This window comes from Anolis sagrei, chromosome 5, assembly GCF_037176765.1.
Source record: "Anolis sagrei isolate rAnoSag1 chromosome 5, rAnoSag1.mat, whole genome shotgun sequence".
NCBI classification, from domain to species: Eukaryota; Metazoa; Chordata; class Lepidosauria; order Squamata; family Dactyloidae; genus Anolis; species Anolis sagrei.
This window is the reverse complement of record NC_090025.1, coordinates 4163169-4176766: the sequence shown is the minus strand read 5'-3', so window position 1 is coordinate 4176766 and position 13598 is coordinate 4163169. Positions and strand designations below refer to the sequence as shown.

At 48.5% G+C, this 13598-nt stretch overlaps 1 protein-coding gene across 1 annotated transcript in view; it reads left to right on the top strand.

Annotated features, from left to right (window-relative positions):
* LOC132777130 (drebrin-like protein) overlaps window positions 1-13598 on the top strand; it is a 49516-nt gene that overhangs the window by 10035 nt on the left and 25883 nt on the right. Inside the window, exons 2-3 of the mRNA XM_060779494.2 lie at window positions 365-417; window positions 574-686. Coding sequence (XP_060635477.2) covers window positions 365-417; window positions 574-686 — 166 coding nt within the window. The remainder of the gene's footprint in view (window positions 1-364; window positions 418-573; window positions 687-13598) is intronic.

The following is a 13598-nucleotide window of genomic DNA, read 5'->3' as shown; positions in this document are numbered from 1 at the left end:
ATATATGTATGTGTATATGTATGTAGGCGTATGTGTATGTGTGTGTATATATATGTGTGTGCATGTATGTATATATGTGTATACATATTTGTGTATTTCTGTGTTTATATGTGTATTTGTATATTGTGTATATTAGTGTGCTTGTCACGGTCACCTGGCTGTGAGGCTGGATGGCCATCTGTTGGGGGTGCTTTGAATGCGATTGTCCTGCTTCTTTGCAGAAAGGGGTTGGACTGGATGTCCCATGAGGTCTCTTCCAACTCTAGGATTCTGTGATAGGATCCTGATATCTTGGCAGAAGGAGGGAGAGTGCTTTGGGGCTGCTGTGCTTGCTGACCCCTTCCTGACTTTCTCCCCAATCCAGGGCCCTCTTCACCTATGAAAAAGCCAACGTCCTCAAGCTCCTGGACTCAGGAGGTAAGTGGCTCACCTGGCCTTTGGGCTCCCTTCCCCAGTGGGTCCCCTTTGGACTGAGTTAGAAGCTGAGCATCTGGGGTTTGCCCCACATTTCCTGGGGTCAACTTGGCCATGGAGGCCTTTTTTGACCCCTTTCCTGGTTGCCTCCTTCTGCAGCCGGCGGCCCAGACGAACTGGCCAAGCGCTTCCAGATTGGTGCCATCATGTACGGATTGTGCCGCCTGCCGGATAGCGCCACAGGACAGCAGCACATCGTCCTCATCAGCTGGGTGAGTGGAGCGGGGTTTGCATGCAACTCATAGAATCCTAGAATCAAAGAGTTGGAAGAGACCTCCTGGGCCATCATCCAGTCCAACCCCATTCTGCCAAGAAGCAGGAATATTGCATTCAAATCACCCCGACAGATGGCCATCCAGCCTCTGTTTAAAAGCTTCCAAAAAAGGAGCCTCCACCACACTCCGGGGCAGAGAGTTCCACTGCTGAACGGCTCTCACAGTCAGGAAGTTCTTCCTCATGTTCTGATGGAATCTCCTCTCTTGACTGGTGCAATTATTGTTGTTGTTGTTGCTTCCTGCATTTATTTCTCTGCCAAAGAAGACGCATTACTTGCCACCATCGCTGCAAGGATGAATAGACAACGAGTTGGTCTAGATTAGTGTCTAGATTGAGGGAAGTCATGGTGCCTCTGTGTTCTGCTTTGGTTAGACCTCTTTGCCTTGATGTGCCTTCCTCTTGGCACGTTTCCCCTTTCACCCTCCATTCGTGCCTCTTCGTATACCATAGCACTGCTGGTCACAGCTGACCTCCAGTTGGAGCACTCAAGGGCCAGGGCTCCCCAGTTCTTCCCAGTGCTGGCTTTTTGGTTTAGAAATAGAGATGAGCACCAGAGTTGGACAAGTCAAAGGGAAATCTTTACCTTTACTATAATCTTCCCTGTTGACAAAGTGTAGAGACCCTTGGAAAGTGTAAGTAGGGACCCCCCCCCCCCCAGTTCCCCTTGGGGGGATCTTTCAGAGGGTTGCTTTGTGCACAAAATGCAAGCGGCTTCTCCTTGCATGTTAATGTTTATATGTGATTTATTTAATTGTATTGTTGTTTTTTGTTTACTGCTTCTTGTTTATTGATGTGTTGTTGGGCTTGGCCTCATGTAAGCCGCTCCGAGTCCCTTGGGGAGATGGAGGCAGGGTATAAATAAAGTTTATTATTATTATTATTATTATTATTATTATTATTATTATTATATTTATATATTTAGAGCTTTTATAACCCGGTCTTCTCGACCTCCGAAGAGGGACTCAGGCCGGTTCACAGCAGGAAATTCATACACCAATAAAACAACAATTTTATTGTTGGACACCACAATTCAAGAGAGATATTGACAAGCTGGAATGTGTCCAGAGGAGGGCGACTAAAATGATCAAGGGTCTGGAGAACAAGCCCTATGAGGAGCGGCTTAGGGAACTGGTCATGTTTAGCCTGAAGAAGAGAAGGCTGAGAGGAGATATGATAGCCATGTATAAATATGTGAGAGGAAGCCACAGGGAGGAGGAGGGAGCAAGCTTGTTTTCTGCTTCCTTGGAGACTAGGACCCAATGGAGCCATGGCTTCAAACTACAAGAGAGGAGATTCCATCTGAACATAAGGAAGAACTTCCTGACTGTGAGAGCCGTTCAGCAGTGGAACTCTCTGCCCCGGAGTGTGGTGGAGGCTCCTTCTTTGGAAGCTTTTAAGCAGAGGCTGGATGGCCATCTGTCAGGGGTGATTTGAGTGCGGTATTCCTGCTTCTTGGCAGAATGGGGTTGGACTGGATGGCCCATGAGGTCTCTTCCAACTCTTTGATTCTATGAAAATCATAACAACATCGTAATACATTAATACAGATACATTAAAATACAGATCATACAATTACATCAGGCCAGGTCGTCAGAGTAAAATCACAAATTCATCACCATCCGCCAATGTGGTCAGCAGTTATTGACTCAATCATCATTCTGCATAATATATAATTTTGTGCACAAAACACTGTCGTCTTGGACATTTTTGGCACACCTTACTAGAGTTAATAATACTCTGCACTTTTGGTTGGAAAAGTTCTCCCAAAGAGCCTTTCTCCTTCCTTGGTTCTTCTCCCAGAGTCTGCAGGGGAACCAACAGTAGGAATAAAGGTTCATCTCCATCGCTGGTTGAGCATCCTGGAGAGCTCTGGGAAGGGAGTCTGTTGTTGGAGAAAATAGGAAAAGGATCATAGAATCACAGAATCATAGAGTTGGAAGAGACCTGGTGGGCCATCATCCAGTCCAACCCCATTCTGCCAAGAAGCAGGAAAATAGCATTCAAAGCACCCCTGACAGATGGCCATCCAGCCTCTGTTTCAAAGCATCCAAAGGAGGAGTCTCCACCACACTCCAAGGCAGAGAGTTCCACTGCTGAACAGCTTTCACAGTCAGGAAGTTCTTCCTCGTGTTCAGATGGAATCTCCTCTCTTGTAGTTTGAAGCCATTCCTCCATTGCGTCCTAGTCTCCAGGGAGGCAGAAAACAAGCTTGCTCCCTCCTCCCTAGGACTTCCTCTTACGTATTTATGCATGGCCCACATTATGTCTCCTCTCAGGCCTGCATCAATACAAGCATAGTGTCTAGATCTAAGGAAGTCATGCTCCCCATGCTCTATTCCGCTTTGGTCAGACCACACCTGGAATATTGTGTCCAATTCTGGGCACCACAATTCAAGAGAGATGTTGACAAGCTGGAATGTGTCCAGAGGAAGAGGGGGACTAAAATGATCAAGGGTCTGGAGAACAAGCCCTATGAGGAGCGGCTTAAGGAGCTGGGCATGTTTAGCCTGAAGAAGAGAAGGCTGAGAGGAGATATGATGAGGGCCACGTATACATATGTGAGAGGAAGACACAGGGAGCCCTCCAGTTCTAATGTTCTTTCTTTTCTTAGTGTGATCCCATCTATTATCCACCTTAAGCCGCAAGCTTCATAGTAGAGTTTGAAATCTGGTAATTCGTTAATATTATGATAATGCGCCTAACCTTACTGCATGTATATAAACTGTGAATATTTACTAAATTTTAGTCAAATTATATTGGCAATAGTTTATACATGAGAAATATTTATTTAATTAGTCTACTGTTTATGTTTGTGCAGCAAGAAACTATATTAGTAGGCCTAATGATAAAAGGTCTGGAGAACAAGCCCTATGAGGAGTGGCTTAAGGAGCTGGGCATGTTTAGCCTGAAGAAGAGAAGGCTGAGAGGAGATATGATAGCCAGGTATAAATATGTGAGAGGAAGCCACAGGGAGGAGGAGGGAGCAAGCTTGTTTTCTGCTTCCATGGAGACTAGGGCGCAAGGGAACAATGGCTTCAAAGTACAAGAGAGGAGATTCCATCTGAACATGAGGAAGGACTTACTGACTGTGAGAGCCGTTCAGCAATGGAACTCTCCGCCCCGGAGTGTGGTGGAGGCTCCTTCTTTGGAGACTTTTAAACAGAGGCTGGATGGCCATCTGTCAGGGGTGATTGGAATGCAATATTCCTGCTTCTTGGCAGAATGGGGTTGGACTGGATGGCCCAGGAGGTCTCTTCCAACTCTTTGATTCTATGATTCTTCTCTTCTTCAGGCTAAACATGCCCAGCTCCTTAAGCCGCTCCTCATAGGGCTTGTTCTCCAGACCCTTGATCATTTGAGTCATCTTCCTTGGACACATTCCAGCTTGTCAACATCTCTCTTCAATTGTGGTGCCCAGAATGGGACACAATATTCCAGGTGTGGTCTAACCAAGGAAGAATAGAGCATGGGAGCATGACTTCCCTGGATCTAAACACTAGACTCCTCTTGATGCAGGCCAAAATCCCAGAGTTAATAATACTCTGCACTTTTGGTTGAAACCCAGGTGCTTTGGGTTTCAACTCAGGCATGGTCAAACATCAGCCCTCCAGGTGCTTTGGGTTTCAACTCAGGCATGGTCAAACATCAGCCCTCCAGGTGCTTTGGGTTTCAACTCAGGCATGGTCAAACATCAGCCCTCCAGGTGCTTTGGGTTTCAACTCAGGCATGGTCAAACATCAGCCCTCCAGGTGCTTTGGGTTTCAACTCAGGCATGGTAGAACTTTGGCCCTCCAGGTGCTTTGGACATCAACTCCAGCATGGTCAAATTTTGGCCCTCCAGGTGCTTTGGCCTTCAACTCTGGCATGGTCGAACTCTGGCCCTCCAGGTGCTTTGGCCTTCAACTCTGGCATGGTCGAACTCTGGCCCTCCAGGTGCTTTGGACTTCAACTCTGGCATGGTTGAACTCTGGCCCTCCAGGTGCTTTGGACTTCAACTCTGGCATGGTTGAACTCTGGCCCTCCAGGTGCTTTGGCCTTCAACTCTGGCATGGTTGAACTCTGGCCCTCCAGGTGCTTTGGACTTCAACTCTGGCATGGTTGAACTCTGGCCCTCCAGGTGCTTTGGCCTTCAACTCTGGCATGGTTGAACTCTGGCCCTCCAGGTGCTTTGGACTTCAACTCTGGCATGGTTGAACTCTGGCCCTCCAGGTGCTTTGGACTTCAACTCTGGCATGATCAAACTTTGGTCCTCCAGGTATTTTGGTTGGAATAATTCTCCCAAAGAGTCTTTCTCCTTCCTTGGTTCTTCTCCCAGAGTTAGAGCCAAGAAACCCAGGAGCCTGCAGGGAAACCAATAGTCGGAATAAAGGTTCTTTCCAGCCCAGGTTGGACATCTTGGAGAGCTCTGGGAAGGGAGTCTGTTGTTGGAGGAATTAGGAAAAGGGTCCCTTCTTCCAACTCCCTTCAAAAAGAAGGGGCTCGTATGGGAACCAGTGGTCCTTTCCCATCCCATACGATCCCTTGCGGTTGCTGCGATTCCTGGAACTCCTCGTTAGGGAGCTGAGATAATTGCCGAAACTCCTCAGGAGCCAGGCTGCCCAGGTCTTGTTTTGCAGTAGTCTGGGATCCTTGCAGGGGGAGGACATCTTATCTGGGTGGGAATCTCTGCGCTGGGCCTCCCTCCCTCCTTGCCTCTCGCCTTCCTTCCTTCCTTCCTGAGCCAAACTCTCCGCAACAAAGCCAAAGAAGGCAAAAACCTTCTGGTGAAGGCTGAGGGAAGGAAGGAGGGAGCAGGGCTTCCCCAGGGCTTTTCTCAGAGACAAAACCAGTAGAGCCGACGTTGCAGGACAGGCTGGTCCCGCTCTGGCATCCCTTCCTCTCCATCCTTGTCCCTGGAGGCTTGTGGGGTGACCTTTCGTCCATGGGGCAACGGCACAGAAACTGGAGGAAAGAGACCTGGGGAGGGCCACTTGGTCAAAGGAAGACCAACTCTCTGCCCCGGAGTGTGGTGGAGGTTCCTTCTTTGGAAGCTTTGAAACAGAGGCTGGATGGCCATCTGTCAGGGGTGATTTTGAATGCATTATTCCTACTTCTTGGCAGAATGGGGTTGGACTGGATGGCCCATGAGGTCTCTTCCAACTCAATGGTTCTATGATTCTAAGAACGTCTTTACTGTAAGGAGAGCTGTTCAGCAGTGGAACTCTCTGCCCTGGAGTGTGGTGGAGGCTCCTTCTTTGGAAGCTTTGAAACAGAGGCTGGATGGCCATCTGTCAGGGGTGATTTTGAATGCATTATTCCTACTTCTTGGCAGAATGGGGTTGGACTGGATGGCCCATAGGGTCTCTTCCAACTCTTTGATTCTATGATTCTATGATTCTAAGACCAGTTGTGTCTGAGGTTGGAATCCAGGGTGAAGTGTCCCTTGTTCAATTTATACTAATTTATTACTGGCGGAAAAACAATCAAAGCTTAGAAAACTTCTAAGCTCCATTGCCATTCCCCACCTCTTGCTGCCACTCTTGCTTGTCCCAAGTTGATGGATACATTTGGAATTGTGCCACCTGAGAATGTGGATGAGGTCTTTGGAGGACCACCAGGGCTCTAGATCAGGCATGTGTTTTGGACTTCAACGCAGGCATGGTTGAACTTCAGCCCTCCCGGTGTTTGGACTTCAACTCAGGCATGGTTGAACTTTGGTCCTCCAGGTGTTTTGGACTTCAACTCAGGCATGGTAGAACTTCAGCCCTCCAGGTGCTTTGGACTTCAACTCAGGCATGGTGTAACTTCGGCCCTCCAGGTGTTTTGGACTTCAACTTAAGCATGGTCAAACTTCAGCCCTCCAGGTGCTTTGGGTTTCAACTCAGGCATGGTAGAACTTCAGCCCTCCAGGTGCTTTGGACTTCAACTCAGGCATGGTGTAACTTCGGCCCTCCAGGTGTTTTGGACTTCAACTTAAGCATGGTCAAACTTCAGCCCTCCAGGTGCTTTGGACTTCAACTCAAGCATGGTCCAACTTCGGCCCTCCAGGTGTTTTGGACTTCAACTCAGGCATGGTCAAACTTCAACCCTCCAGGTGTTTTGGACTTCAACTTAAGCATGGTCCAACTTTGGCCCTCCATGTGCTTTGGGCTTCAACTCAGGCATGGTCAAATTTTGGCCCTCCAGGTGTTTTGGACTTCAACTCAGGCATGGTTGAACTTCAGCCCTCCAGGAGCTTTGGGTTTCAACTCAGGCATGGTTGACGTTTGGTCCTCCAGATGCTTCAGGCTTCAACTCTGGCATGGTCAAACTTTGGTCCTCTAGGTGTTTTGGGCTTCAACTCAGACATGGTAGAACTTCGGCCCTCCAGGTGTTTTGGGCTTCAACTCAGGCATGGTATAACTTCAGCCCTCCAGGTGTTTTGGATGTCAACTCAGGCATGGTCAAACTTCAGCCCTCCAGGTGTTTGGACTTCAACTCAGGCATGGTCAAACTTTGGCCCTCCAGGTGTTTGGGCTTGACCTCAGGCATGGTCAAACTTTGGCCCTCCAGGTGTGTTGGGTTTCAACTCAGGCATGGTTGAACTTTGGTCCTCCAGGTGCTTTGGGTTTCTACTCAGGCATGGTCAAACTTTGGCCCTCCAGGTGCTTTGGGTTTCAACTCAGGCATGGTCAAACCTCAGCCCTCCAGGTGTATTGGATGTCAACTCAGGCATGGTCCAACTTTGGTTCTCCAGGTGCTTTGGGCTTCAATCAGGCATGGTCAAACCTCAGCCCTCCAGGTGTATTGGATGTCAACTCAGGCATGGTCCAACTTTGGCCCTCCAGGTGCTTCGGGCTTCAACTCTGGCAGGGTCAAACTTCAGCCCTCCAGGTGCTTTGGGTTTCACCTCAAGCATGGTTGAACTTTGGTCCTCCAGGTGCTTTGGGTTTCAAATCAGTATGGTCAAACTTTGGTCGTCCAGGTGTTTTGGGCTTCAACTCAGGCACGGTTGAACTTTGGTCCTCCAGGTGCTTTGGGTTTCTACTCAGGCATGGTCAAACCTCAGCCCTCCAGGTGTATTGGATGTCAACTCAGGCATGGTCCAACTTTGGTCCTCCAGGTGCTTCGGGCTTCAACTCTGGCATGGTCAAACTTCAGCCCTCCAGGTGTGTTGGGTTTCAACTCAGGCATGGTTGAACTTTGGTCCTCCAGGTGCTTTGGGTTTCTACTCAGGCATGGTCAAACTTTGGCCCTCCAGGTGCTTTGGGTTTTAACTCAGGCATGGTCAAACCTCAGCCCTCCAGGTGTATTGGATGTCAACTCAGGCATGGTCCAACTTTGGTCCTCCAGGTGCTTCGGGCTTCAACTCTGGCATGGTCAAATTTCAGCCCTCCAGGTGCTTTGGGTTTCAACTCAGGCATGGTCCAACTTTGGCCCTCCAGGTGCTTTGGGTTTCAACTCAGGCATGGTTGAACTCTGGCTCTCCAGATGCTTTGGACTGCAACTTAGGAATGGTCAAACTTTGGTCCTCCAGGTGCTTTGGGTTTCAACTCAGGCATTGTCAAATTCTGGCCCTCCAGGTGCTTTGGGCTTCAACTCATACATGGTCAAACTTTGGCCCTCCAGGTCTTTTGGGCTTCAACTCAGGCATGGTCAAACTTCGGCCCTACAGGTGTTTTCGACTTCAACTCAAGCATGGTTCAATTTTGGGCCTCCAGGTGTTTTGAACTTCAACTCAAGCATGGTTCAATTTTGGTCCTCTAGGTGTTTGGGCTTCAACTCAGGCATGGTAGAACTTCAGCTCTCCAGGTGTTTTGGACCTCAACTCACACATGGTCAAACTCTAGCCCACCAGGTGCTTTGGGCTTCAACTCAGGCATGGTCAAACTTTGGCCCTCCAGGTATTTGGGCTTCAATTCAGGCATGGTCAAACTTTGGCCCTCCAGGTGTTTTGGACTTCAACTTCCACAATTCCTTACAGCCTACAGGCTGTAAGGAATTGTGGAAGTTGAAGTCCAAAACACCTGGAGGACCAAAGTTTGACCATGCTTGACATAGATCGACTTCAATCTAACTCCACTCCTGATTATGGTGCAGAGGCAACTTTGGTTACCCTAGTTGATGACTTATGCAGGCCGATGTCCTATGCAGGTGTGTCGCTGTTGGTTCTGCTGGACCTTCCATCCACTTTCAGTGCCATCCATTGTGGTTTCCTTCTGAGATGCCTCTCTTGGATGGGGCTTAATCATACCGTTCTGCAGTAGCTCCTGTTGTTCCTGGTGGGAAACCCAGAAGGTGATGCTGCTCAATTCCCTGGCCATTGGCGTGTGGGCTGTGTTTTTGTCCTCTATGCTGTTGAACGTAGACATGCAACCTCTGGAAGAGGCCATCCAGGGTTTTGGAATGGGATATCCCCAGTTCAGTGGTTATGGCCAGCTCTCCATTCAGTTCAAAGGAAGCTGTTCCTGGGCTAAACAAATCCCAGGCAACTGCAATTCACTGGCCAACGACAAGTGAGAGGTGCTCTTGGTCCGTTGGAAGGCAGATCAGGGAATAGGGATTCAGCCTGTGCTCCCCCTGAAATACCAACTTTGCAGTTTAGGGGAATTTCTGCCCAGGTTTCAGCTGCGGCCAGGCATACATTTGGACATTTATAACTACTCTGGGTTGTTGTAGGTTTTTTCGGACTATATGGCCATGTTCTAGAGGCATTTCTCCTGACGTTTCGCCTGCATCTATGACAAGCATCCTCAGAGGGAGTGAGGTCTGTTGGAAGAGTTTATATATCTGTGGAATGACCAGGGTGGGACAAAGGACTCTTGTCTGCTGGAGCTAGGTGTGAATGTTTCAACTGACCACCTTGATTAGCATTTGATGGCCTGGCAGTGCCTGGCTGACTACTTCAACCAGAGAAATCGGCCATAGCAGAGCACCTGATGAACCAATCTGGACACAACATATTATTTGAGAACACAGAAATGCTGGACCACTCTCACAACCACCATGTCAGGCTACACAGAGAAGCCATTGAAATCCACAAGCATGTGGACAATTTCAACAGAAAGAAGGAAACCATGAAAATGAACAAAATCTGGCTACCAGTATTTAAAAACTCCAAAATTACAACAGCCAAACAACAGAGAGGAAACAAACAAGGACATCTAATCACCTCTCAACAAAAGATTGCCCCAGGCACTGCCAGGCAATCAAATTAGCATTCAATGGCTACCAGTATTAAAAAACTCAAAACAACAGAGGGGAAACAAACAGGCACATAAAATCACTCTCAACAAAAGATTCCCCCCAGGCACTTCCAAGCCATTGAATGTTAATCAAGGTGATCAGCTGAAACATTCACACCTAGCTCCAGCAGACAAGAGTCCTTTGTCCCACCCTGGTCATTCCACAGATATATAAACCCCTTTTCCTAGTTCCAACAGATCTCACTACCTCTGAGGATGCTTGCCATAGATGCAGGCGAAACGTCAGGAGAGAATGCCTCTAGAACATGGCCATATAGCCCGAAAAAACCTACAACAACCCAGTGATTCCGGCCATGAAAGCCTTCGACAATACATATAACTACTCTGCTGGTTGTACCATTTTTTGACAAGTTAGATCTGGCTATGGCAGCGGTTCTCAACCTGGGGGTCGCGACTCCCATGGGGGTCGCCCAGCCATTTTGGCCCTGCCTGGCCCACACCCCCTTTGGACTCTTGTAACACACACTGCATGTGTTTCGTTGGTCCAAAATCCTGCAGCCACTTCTAGGCAGATTTCCGTGGCCAAAGGACCCCATGGGCCATCCAATCCAACCCCATTCTGCCAGCCAGAGGACACATGCCAAGCCCATTGTGCATGTGTCTAGATCTAAGGAAGTAATGCTACCCATGCTCTATTCTGCTTTGGTTAGACCACATCTGGAATATTGTGTCCAATTATGGGCACCACAATTCAAGAGAGATATTGACAAGCTGGAATGTGTCCAGAGGAGGGCGACTAAAATGATCAAGGGTCTGGAGAACAAGCCCTATGAGGAGCGGCTTAAGGTGCTGGGCATGTTTAGCCTGAAGAAGAGAAGGCTGAGAGGAGACATGATGAGAGCCATGTATAAATATGTGAGAGGAAGCCACAGGGAGGAGAAGGGAGCAAGCTTGTTTTCTGCTTCCTTGGAGACTAGGACGCAATGGAACAATGGCTTCAAACTACAAGAGAGGAGATTCCATCTGAACATGAGGAAGAACTTCCTGACTGTGAGAGCCGTTCAGCAGTGGAACTCTCTGCCCCAGAGTGTGGTGGAGGCTCCTTCTTTGGAAGCTTTTAAGCAGAGGTTGGATGGCCATTTGTCAGGGGTGGTTTGAATGCAATATTCCTGCTTCTTGGCAGAATGGGGTTGGACTGGATGGCCCAGGAGGTCTCTCCCAACTCTTTGATTCTATGATTCTATGTGTTAGTCGATGTTCATGGATGCCTTTGGACCCACGGAAAGGTTTGGACCAACTGATCCTTGGGAACATTTTCCTTTCTATACATCTTGGGTTTCAAAACAAAAACCCAATTCCTCCAAAATAGGATGAATAGTATTGGAAAGTCCAAAATATTGGGGGCAAATAAGGTCTCCTTGCTTCTTCTTTTGCCTGAAGAGGCCTTCAATGGTTTTCTCATGGAGGGATCTGGGGCGCCTGTTGCATCTCTACTGCTGGGGGAACCCACGTTTACTTCCCTTCCAGCTCTCCATCTCACTCCCATCTGTGTTGGGCACAAGCTGGGAGGAAATTGCAGTCCCAGCCCTTCCTTCTTCCCCTTCTTCCCCATCTGCTCCTGTTTGTAGGAACTTGCACGTTCCTCCCAGATGCCTGGAGAAGGTGGGGTGAGATGGATGAGGAAGGAAGGAAGGAAGGGGTCTGGCTGGGCTCCAGATGTTGACATCACTCCCCAAGTGACACACACATCTCAAGGCTCAAGAATCTTTAGAAGTACCTGATTTCCTCTCTGGAGGACCTGAAATAGTGCCAAAGAGCACGTGCAGAGTGCAGGTCTGCTGCAACTCCAGATAGTCTTCTCTACACCAGAGTTCATACAGAGCAGGCTCCCGTATCAGCCAGGGTTTGGAGGGAGGGGTTGGATATAAAAACATAAGCAGAGCCCCTTTCTCTTAGGTGATCCCTCGTTGTCCAAGTAGGATAGTCTTCCAAGATCAGTGTTCTGGTGGGTCCGTAGGTGACCGTGGAGCCCTATTTTTGATCTGCATCTTCTCCTGCAGTGAGGGCATCAGTTTCCAGGTGGAAGGCAGTCCCGGTCAGGGTTGGCTTGATGCACCTTCCTCTTGGCACATTTCTCCCTTTCGCCCTCCATTCGTGCCTCTTCAAATTCTACAGCACTGCTGGTCACAGCTGACCTCCAGTTGGAGCGCTCAAGGGCCAGGACTTCCCAGTTCTTGGTGTCAATGCCACAGTTTTTGAGGGTGGCTTTGAGCCCATCTTCACATCTCTTTTCCTGTCCACCAACACATTTCCCGTTCTTGAGTTTGGAGTACAGTAACTGCTTTGGGAGACGGTGATCAGCCATTCAGACAACATAGCCGGTCCAGCGGAGTTGATGGTGGAGGACCATCGCTTCAGTGCTGGTGGTCTTTGCTTCTTCCAGCCACTGACATTTGTCCACCTGTCTTACCAAGAAATTTGCAGGATCTTTCAGAGGCAACACTGATGGAATCATTCCAGGAGTTGCATGTGATGTCTGTAGACAGTCCACGTTTCGCAGGCGTATAGCAGGGTTGGGAGGACAATAACTCTATAAATAAGCACCTTGGTCTCAACTACAGATGCCCCTGTCCTCAAACACTCTGTTTCATTTGGAAGAACGCTGCACTCGTAGAGCTCAGGCGGTGTTGTATTTCAGTCTTAATGTTGATGTCTGTAGACAGTCTATGTTTCACAGGCATGTAGCAGGGTTGGGAAGACAATACCTCTATAAACAAGCCCCTTGGTCTTCCTACAGATGTCCCTGTCCTCAAACACTCTGTGCTTCATTCAGTAGAATGCTGCACTCGCAGAGCTCAGCTGGTGTTGTATTTCAGTCTTAATGTTGATGTCTGTAGACAGTCCACGTTTTGCAGGCGTATAGCAGGGTTGGGAGGACAATAGCTGCATAAACAAGCAACTTGGTCTCCCTACGGATGTCCCCATCCTCAAACACTCTCTGTTTCATTTGGAAGAAGACTGCACTCGCAGAGCTCAGGCGATGTTGTATTTCAGTCTTAATGTTGATGTCTGTAGACAGTCCACGTTTCGCAGGTGTATAGCAGGATTGGGAGGACAATAGTTCTATAAACAAGCACCTTGGTCTCCCGACGGATGTCCCCATCCTCAAACACACTGTGCTTCATTCAGAAGAATGCTGTACTCGCAGAGCTCAGCTGGTGTTGTATTTCAGTCTTAATGTTGATGTCTGTAGACAGTCCACGTTTCGCAGGCGTATAGCAGGGTTGGGAGGACAATAGCTCCATAAACAAGCACCTTGGTCTCCCTACGGATGTCCCCATCCTCAAACACACTGTGCTTCATTCAGTAGAATGCTGCACTCGCAGAGCTCAGGCAGTGTTGTTTTTCAGTCTTAATGTTGATGTCTGTAGACAGTCCACGTTTCGCAGGCGTATAGCAGGGTTGGGAGGACAATAGCTTTGTAAACAAGCCCCTTGGTCTCCCTACGGATGTCCCCATCCTCAAACACTCTGAGCTTCATTCAGAAAAATGCTGTACTTGCAGAGCTCAGGCGGTGTTGTATTTCGGTGTTAATGTTGACTTTTGTGGCGAGGTGGCTGCCAAGGGAGCGGAAATGGTCCACATTTTCTAATGTTACACCATTAAGCTGTATTTCTGGCATTG